The sequence below is a fragment of the Tupaia chinensis genome, unplaced genomic scaffold, assembly GCF_000334495.1.
Source record: "Tupaia chinensis unplaced genomic scaffold, TupChi_1.0 Scaffold000510_1, whole genome shotgun sequence".
NCBI lineage: Eukaryota > Metazoa > Chordata > Mammalia > Scandentia > Tupaiidae > Tupaia > Tupaia belangeri.
The window spans coordinates 247,043-256,831 of record NW_006160023.1 but is presented as its reverse complement, the minus strand read 5'-3'; the positions used below and the strand labels follow the sequence as shown (position 1 = coordinate 256,831).

Sequence of the window (9,789 nt, the reverse complement as noted above, 5' to 3'; positions counted from 1 at the left end):
CCCAGAGGGGATGGTCACGCCGCAATCCCTTCTCCTCCATTCTCCTCTCGGGATCTTGGGCACACACGCACACGCGCCTGGTGTGAGTTTTAAGCCACCGGGTCTGGGACGCGAACTGCGGTCGACTCCGTGGGAGTCCAGCGACATAGCCATTACGCTAACTGCTAGTTCCCTGAATGTGACTCTATTTTTGGGAGAACCCTCATGGTGCACTTTCCTCATAGTACATATAAAAGAGACACACATGCAATAATAGTGTAACAACTGGTATATCCTTCTGAAAAAGCAATTTAATACTGTTTATATTCCTGATACTATTAATTCTTCTCCTAGACATTTATCCCATGAAGCTAAAATAAAACAATAAAGTCACAAATATTGATTTAGAAAAAAAAATATGAAGATTACATAGCAAAATAAAAAAGTCTGAAATGCTTGAATAACTACTGTGAGCACCACTTTGAAAACTACCCATGCATGTGGACACAGACTAGAATGAAAAATGGAAATAGATGTGGTAAGATGATAAAAATATATATGACATGTATCTTTTAAAATTCTTTAGTTTTGTTATTCTGAGTTAAATTTGGAATAAAAAGAAATCAAAGAATATTCATTTAGTCATGTAGGCATAAGGGAGGCTTTTTCTCATCCCTAATGCATTATGAGTATGGCTTATCATTTTATACCTGGGGAAGACAAAGCATTCTTAGGTCACAGTATACAGTTGTTTCTAATCTGGCTTGGAAAAACAATTATAAATACAAAGCCTCATTTACAGAATTATGCAACTTTTATAGTTGAATAAATCATTAATCTAAGGCATTCATCTTAAAATTTAAGACTTTACAAGTTCAGTGCTAATCCATGATCTTTCTGCCTTTAAGAAAAAAGTCAGATTTTATAAATTAAAAAGGATAATATTTTATTGAGTATTATTGACTCTTATTAATGTGTTGTATTAGGTTCAGTAGTATATACATTGTATATGTGTGTATATATAAATATACACACATGCGCTTTATGTGTGCATACATGCACACATACACATATACACACACATATATATTATTTTTCTTTATTTTCAAAGTTTTTGTGAAAAGTTATTAGTTATCCTTGTTTTACAGATCAAGAAACTGCCTTAGTTTAAATATCTCCGTAAGATGAAATCATAATAGCCAATAGTTAAATGGCGCTTACAATGTGCTAAGTAATTCATATATGCGAGACAATTCACATGTATTAACTCATTTAACCCTAAGAACAAATTTTCCATTGAGCAGACAGGGAAACTAAGCTTAAAAGGTGAGAAACCCTGATCAAGAACCTTGTTTAGCCAGAAAGTGGTAGAGACAGGATTCACACTCTGAGTTCAATTCCTGAATCTGTTCCATACGTTGTTTAATGGATGACTAGAAAATGGTATTGCCCAGTTTCTAATTCTGTAGCATACTGCACCTCATTTCACAGATGAAAAACTGAAAATTAGGTTGAATAATTTGTCCATAGTTCCATGACTAGTTAATGGTTGAGAATTAACTTCTTGACTTGTAATCTAATGATCTTCCTATTATCCCAGACTGCCAGGGATGAAAAGTAAAATACCAGCTAAGAACAAACGGAAACAAGAAAAGGCCTCAGGGAAATCAAGTCTAAGACCTTTAAAAAGATAAAAATCTTCCTTATCTCTCTTCTCTGCCATTTACTCTAATGGGACTCTATCCTGTCAGTACTGGCTGATGTGACATCTGTCCTTGGGGACCAGTGACCTACATGGGAGAGAGAAGCAGTGATGTAAAGAAGAGGGGCTTCCAGAAGACAAAGCCATCACTTCGCACATCTGGTGTTCTTGGACTCTGCCAAACTCCACATGTTAGTCTGTGTTGCATATATTTACATGGAAAATGACAGGCTGAAAGGTAGGCCTTTTGGAAAGTAAAATCATTTTTATTAAGAAAAAGAGAGTCTATGAAAAAAGATTGAGCTTAAAGAGTGAGGGTTGGTTGCATTAACGTGGTTAGACCACAGTATCATTATTTAACTGAGCATCAATCTAGGTTTCCATGTGAAGGTATTGTTAGCAACCACAATCAGGTGACTAAGTAAAGCCGATTACTCTTGACAACTTGGATGCACCTTATCCAATCAGTTGAAGGCCTTCAGAGTAACAACTAATGTTTCCTAGAGAAAAAGTTCTACTTGAAGAATACAGCATTTGGGGCAACAGCAGGAGGTGTGGTGGTTAAGGCGCTGGACACTCCCACATGGCAGACCATGGTTTGAGTCCCAGATCTGGTGGCTTGCTTGCTTTCTCACTTTCACTTTCTCTCTTTCTCTCTCTCTCATTAAATTAAAATAAATGAATGAATAAACTTAAAATGAATAATTCTTTAGACAAAAAAAAAAAAAATACAGCATTAACTCCTGCTTATGCTTCCAGCAAGCTGATCTGACCTACAGATTTCAGATTTCCTATAACCCGCAACTGCATGAGCCAATTTTTTTTTTCAAGAGGTTTTTGCTATAGGGTGCATGTGCTCGCCAGAAAGACAGAGACAGATAGAGAGACAGAAAGCAAGAAATCACCCCCACGGTGGGGTGGGGGGTGGGTGGGGATGGCCACACCGCAATCCCTTCTCCTCCATTCTTTCAGGATCTTGGGCATGCACACATATATGCCCAGTGTGAGTTTAAGCCACCGGGTCTAGGACTCAAACCACAGCAGACTACATGGGAGTCCAGCGACATAGCCATTATGCCATCTGCTGGTCTGTACATGAGCCAATTTTTAAAAAAGAAATCTCAGTCTATCCATCCATCCACCTATCCACCCACCAGATTGGTTTTATTTCTTTGGAGAACTCTGACTGATATAAGAGATCTTGCCAGGACAGCAAAGTGCTGCTAGAATGCTGAGTACACAGATCCACTTGACACACATATCATGAAATGCAGACAGCCTGAAATGAAGAAGAAAACTTTAGCAGAAGACATAAGCTGTTACATGCCACTATACAAGCAGAGACCAGAACAAATGTTCCTCTCTGCCCTTAGGTCACAGCGGGCAGACAGTTGCAACAATCTCAACATAGAACTGAAAGGGCTATGCTCGCTTTGAAACATAGGCTCAAGCATTCATGAATCCCTATAGCAATAAAACGACAGCTGGGACTAGAGAATGCACACTCAGATTCTTAGGAATTAATAACTACAACAAAAAGACGTTGTGAGAGTATTAACAGAACTCCTAGGTCAGCACTGAGAGTGAGCTCAAGATGTCCCTGGAGTCATGGGCAACACCAGCAGACAAGAATATCTCTAAGTCTTCACATTGCCCTGGGTTCCTACTTCAACAATGGCTGGGGGAGAGTAATGTTGCAGTCTCATCTGCTTTCCATTTTAAAAGTCAATGGGTCCTTTCAGGATGCTTCCTCCTCACTTTCTCTCAGCAGCCTTTTTGGGAGGCCAAAGGGAAAGGTGCAGGGTAGGCTGTCAATCTCACCTTGGCTTCTGAAGTGGGCTCCAAGAAACAGAGGCGATTCCCAAGTCCCTCAGCTGCCAGGCAGAACTTCCTTTGCTCCTTATGAATATTTGCGATGCACTGGAGTACCACTTCATCTTCCTGCCAGGAGAGACACACAAAGTTGAGTGCTAAAGGACTGCCTCTTTCTGCAGAACCAAGTCCCAAGTTACCTTGCTGTATCTGACTCAGGTGAGCTGGCAATGCCTAACAGCATGCATAGACCTTTTTAAAATTCTTTTTTAACCTGATTAGGGTAAGAAAGTCTTTTCTCCACATGCCTGTATTTCTATGGCATCACTGAGCACCTCCCATGACTTAGAACCTTACTGAGCTCTGGGGCTGAGCCCTTAGTACAGAAGTATGACACATGTACAGCATTGGTCTCACTTCTGAGATGTGCACATTGCAAATGATCTAGGGAGTAGATACTTTCAATAGGTGAGCAAATATGATGGTAAATCCAAGTAATCCCTTCAAACATGGAATTAAACAGTAAGTTCTGACTGAAAGGAACAGAACACAGAAGAGATCAGAGAAAAGTGGGATTAGCAGAGGGAGACCCCACTTGTCAGGTTGTGGAAGGGGCAAAAGGCACATTTGTTGGGGGGAAGAGTGTGTAGAGTGGGTAACACATTTGCCAGAGATGGCAAAAGAGCGATGAGGAAGGTAATAGGAAATGAGTTGTAGATCCATGGGTAGAATATTAAAAGAAGCCTCAGAGCTGGCCCTAAAGCCTAGTGCTTAAGGGAGTCAGATTCCACATGGCTGACTATAATTAAAATCCCAGCCCCTGCAGCTTGAAATATACATTGATGTGTGTGACTGCTTGTCAAAAATCCTGACAGAATGGAGAAGGGACTGTGGCATGACCACACCCCACTAGTGCTTTCTTTGTCTCTTCCAAGTACATTTGCCTTCTAGTAAAAGGAAGTAAGGAAATAAAGAAGGAAGGTGCCTTGAAGACCCAGTATGGAAGGAAAAGTGGAAGGTCAAGTAGAAGAGCCACTCGGAATTCTCAAGGAGTGAGCCCTCCCTCCCGTATACATATATGATTCTCAAAAGCAGCCCTCCTGAAATCTCAGAGACCTTGCTTTAACAGCATTCCACTCATTGATGGTTTGAGGAAAAGGCAGACCTCCACGTACGCTAACATGCTGACTTCATGCACAGCACTCCAAGACTGAGAGGAAAACAATCCCATACCAATTTTCCATTCTCACTCCTACCATCTACCAAATCATATTCCCTATCCACCACGTTTTGGCTTTGGATTTCAAACATCAAAAAGATTGACAGGTGTGGTTAAGTTGAAAAGGCAATCACAGTGGAGGGCCAGTTAGGGCTTCCTCTACAGCGTTAGCTCAGCTATTCCTTCTTCTTATCTCCGCACTTGCCCCCTCCCAGGATTAGTATTGTCCTGGAGTGTGGAAAAGGTAGATTAAGTAGAAATGGTTTTTCTTAAACTGTGTCTGTGATGTGTCTGTCAAAGGAAAAAACGAAATCCTTCTACCGGTGGGAGTGTGTAACAGATCCATAAAGATGTCTTCGGGTGCCCAGAGATAGGTGAAGGGCTACAGGGAAATGTGAGAGCCACAAATCGCAATATTTGAAAGGACAACGGGGGAATAAAACAGCATCAGTTTTACTGGCACTGAAATGTCACTATTCATTATAAAATTGAGTCAGTAATAAATTCAGGAGCTTCTGCTTATAGTGAATTCAGAAGTCATGGTGAAGTCAAAATTCATGGTCTTCATTGTAATTGAGACAGAAGAAAACTCCAGAAAACCACTGCTCTTAAAATGTGAGTTCAGGGGTGAGCAGGTTACATTGCTGGACTCCCACATGGAAACTGCAGTTTGAGTCTCAGATCTGGTGGTTTGAAACTCATGCTGGGGTGCGTGTGATCTTGCATGCCCAAGATCTTGGGAGGAGAATAGAGAAGGGATTGCTGTAAGGCCATCCCTGTGGAGGCTGATTTCTTACTTTCCCTTACTCTCACCGTCTTTCTCTCTCTGTCTCTGTCTCTCTGGTAGGTGTACACACCCTAAGACAAAAACCTCTTTTTAAAAAAAAAAAAAAAAATGCAGGTTCAGTGAAATCTGAGGAGGTTGGAATTTTTTCCCAGGTGATTTTTCCCGAGATCTATACCAACCAGAGGCGACAGAATCCCCCTAAAGAACATTGGAAACATGGGAGTATGCTTAGCTGTCAAAATGACCAAGATATGCAACCTGCATTGGGTAACAGGGGCCGAGAAAGTTAGTGGTGTGGAATCCAAGAGGCAGACCTCAATTATTTTGGACATAATTTTTTTTGTCCAAAATGCCAAAAGCTCCAATCATTGAGAAGTATTGCCCACCTACTCACAATTTACCAATTACGAAAACAAAGAACAGTCATTTGGAAATCATAGGAGTGTAATTATGGGTCAGATTTTTCACTAAATGGTGAAAGTTGACAAAGCTTTCACTTCAATATGTGCCTTTGAGGTTCTCTTTCCTAGATTTCATCCCTTTCAATTGCAATGGGCCTAAAATGCCTTGGTTTGACCTTGCAGAAACTATCTTGGGGTCTATTTGACTTCTAAAATTTCTCTGTTGCAAAAGTCACATTCTTATAACCCAGGCTGCTGAAAAACTAACAAAACCTAATGCAATAAATGAACTCGTCCTGACTTAAGCATTTGCTGAATAGCAGCCTTCTACTAATGCATTTTTGGGTGGGTCAGTACTCTGGGAGACATATAGCTGGGTGCAGGACTCTGGGCCAAACTGATGCTTCTCCAAATACTTTGCACTCTTTTCCACATTCTGTCTGGAACTTTCTGTTCAATGCTGACATGGCTGCAGACAGCACCTGGAGCAGCAGCCTGCACCTGACTTTGCTTCATATAAAAGCTATTATCTCTGGAAACCTTGAATAGACACATCTGGAGCCTCTGAGTGCTTTACACTGAAATCTTTGTACCAGATTCCACTTGGAATTATGAGTTCATTCAACCAATCTTGTTACTTTCAACCCATCTCCTTATTTTTTTTACTTCCTAGTAAAATATATAATATAAGTACCTACAGTTACTAGTCTTTCCTATTTTCCTCATCCTTATATTGATCTGCCCTTCCTCCCTTTTAACTCATTATCTCTCTTCCTTTATCAGTTTGCTTTACACCAAATCTGGGTATTGCACAAAGATACTATTTCCAAGCAATCCCCCTTAATTGGAGGTAGCAAATTCTTCCTCATCTACTCTCTCTTCTCCCCAGAAGCTTGCATTCTTCTTACACTTTCCAATGCCAAATTCAGACTGTTATTCTTTACTCACATGCAAAAACTCTATTTTAAGATATGTGATAGACAATCTCCACACATCCTCTTTGGCAATCTGTTAATATCTTAGTTACTATTTCCAACACTTATCTGACTCTTAATGATAATCAGAACATCTGAGAAAAGTTGGCTGCACAAATTCAACACACATTTATTTACTACCAATGACAAATATATTTTATAGGATAGTATAAGGTATATAAGGTTTTTGGTAATTTGTCCTTTAGTTTTTAATTTCAATTTCTTTTATATATTCAATCTCATGTTACTTAGCTGCAAAGTGAATATTCCAACATGTGTACATTTTTCACCAGTCAAGATTATAAAATTATCTTCAACAGATAACCTATTTCTTTGTCTCATAAATGACTTGTCTGTCGATTTTTCTCTTTAATGTCCTTCCCCATACTCTACTCCTTTACCCACCCTCTTCCCACACTGTATTTGGTATTTATAACCATTTACTATGTTTCTATATCCTTTAGTCGTTTAGTTTCAGCCATGGAGTGTGGACACTCAGTATATGTTAAGTGGAGACATAGAATGTCTCTCCTTCATAGCCTGACTTGCTTCACTCAGCAGTAAATTTTCCATATTCATCCACTTTTTGTCAAAAGATAGGGTCTTATTGTTTTTTTATGGCTGAGTAGTAGTCCATAGAGTATATATGCCACATGTTTTCAATCCATTCATATCTTCATGAGCATTTGAGTTAGTTCCATGTCTTAACAATTGGGATAAGATCCATTAACTGGAGCTGAGGGTTGAAAAGCCAGCTCACAGCTTCTTCTGCTTGACTTGAGCTATCATCCTAAGTAACGTTACGATTTATGTAGAAAATCTGTTCAAAATGAAGACCTTGCTCTAATTATCCCTACTCTATTTTAGTAGTATACTATGTTAAACTTTCTTTGCCATAACCCAGCATAATTAAAAACTAGACTATTTCAAGACTAGATTATTTCTACAAACCTAAGGTTTTCTCTTTGTTGTGTTTTCAGTCTCTTACTTCCACTCAACTTGCTAAACCTGATCAAGACTTTCAGTTCCCATCAGATATCTAGACTCAGGAAGGCAAATAGTTGATTTTTTGATATAAAAATATTACACAGCTCTGAGGTTTTGTGTCACTAGAAATTTATAGTTTGCTGGTAACTCATTTTCAGCTTATTTTAACTCTGATTTCACTGAAAGAAGACCATAAAATTTTCCCATTTTTCTAGTACTCAGAGCAGTGAGTCAATATAAAATAACCATAGCCTACCCCCATATTTAAGAGAAAGTGGGGTAAAAAAGAGAAACACACTAACTTGGAGGATATAATAATCAGTAATGGTAGGGGAGAATAAGATCTTGTTGATCTAGCCTCTGTACTTAAGGATGAAGGGTCTCTAGGAAATTATATCTAAGATAACCTAAAAGTTTCCTGCTTTCTGACAAATAATTTCAAATGTCTTTGCCTTGATTTTAGTTATTTTATCTATAACTGGCCTATAGTAATTAGACATATTTATAGTGTACAGTATGATGGACACCATGTATTTTTTAAGAGAGATTTTTGCTATAGGGCATGTGTGCTTGCCAGAGAGACAGAAAGCAATAAATCACCCCCTGGGGGTATGGCCACACCACAATCCCTATTCCATTCTCCTCTCAGATTTTGGGCATGCATGCACATGCTCCCAGCATGAGTTTTAAGCCACTGGGTCTGAGACTCAAACCATAGTCGACTACGTGGGAGCCCAGCAATGTAACCCTTACACCATCTGTTGGTCCCTAGTGTGATGTTTCAATATATGTAGGGGGGGCTCACGCCCCCCCCCCAGCGCAGCTGCGCGCCGGGAACGGCCTGGCCGGCGCCCCTCCATTCCGGGGGCGCTGCAGACCCCCACAACACCATTCCTGGTAACTACAAGATGACTGCTGTGCCGCATCAGCTGATAATTATCCCTGTGTACCAGAACTGCTTTCCTGAAACTGCATTCCTTGGAGCCTCACCTACACTTGTGGATCTGCCGGAGACCCTTCCTTATCCAACCCTGAGTGGAGTTTATGCTCCCTATTACCAAAAACTTTATGAGCTGATGGTTGGAACTTGTGGCCTCTCTCCCTTTACTTGTATGTATCACTTTTTCAGTAACTCTTCTGGAAGACAACTGTATATAGCAGGGATATTGTAATGGGAGAGTGAGACAAGGCAGTCGAATACCAGACAAAGGTAGCTTGAGAAACATGCCAGCAGTGTGTGCTCACGTTCTCAAAATCCCAAAAGGAGGGAGAGAGAGAGGAGAAGGGATTGTAGTGTGACCCTTCCCCTTGGGAGGTGCTTTCTCCTATCTCACTCTGTCTCCCTGTCTCTCTCTGGCAAATGCATATGCCCTTTTGCACAAACAAACAAACAAAAAAATCCTTCTTAGGAATAGTCTCCTTTTTATGATGTGCTTCCTTTTTGGGATTAGTCTTCATCTATTCATATGAATCAGACAGATACAGATTAATCACTAAAACTTCATTCTTCATTTCTTTCTTTTCATTATTATTTCAGTACCGCAAGTCTGACTTTGATTTCTCTTCAGTAAACTAAACAGAAAATTCTGCCTTCCTAGAGCTTGAAATCTAGAAGAGGTAGTTATGCTTAATTAAAGCACATAATTGATGTCAAAAGGAGGAAAAAATAAAGCCGGTTCAGGGAGTTAGGAAGTGATGAGAGGAGCAGCTATTTTATTGGTTAGTTATGGGAAGTTTGTTTGAGAAAGTGACATTTTAATAAAGACCTGAAAGATAGTCACATGACTGTCAGGGTAAAGGTGTTTAAGATTGAACAAAAAACATGAAGCCCTGAAATAAGGCTATGTCTGGCTTCTAACTGGTTCAAGGAATTGCAGAGGGGCCACTACGGCTCGAATAGAGTGAGCAAAAGGCAGGGAAGCAGGAAT

At 39.9% G+C, this 9,789-nt stretch overlaps 1 protein-coding gene across 1 annotated transcript in view; it reads right to left on the bottom strand.

Moving 5' to 3' along the window:
* Positions 1-9,789, bottom strand: part of LOC102495495 (ryanodine receptor 3) — a gene marked incomplete at its 3' end in the record, with an annotated part of 299,734 nt that overhangs the window by 279,558 nt on the left and 10,387 nt on the right. Inside the window, exons 2-3 of the mRNA XM_006156625.1 lie at positions 5,758-5,813; positions 3,503-3,622 (exon numbers count right to left, since the gene is read on the bottom strand). Coding sequence (XP_006156687.1) covers positions 3,503-3,622; positions 5,758-5,813 — 176 coding nt within the window. The remainder of the gene's footprint in view (positions 1-3,502; positions 3,623-5,757; positions 5,814-9,789) is intronic.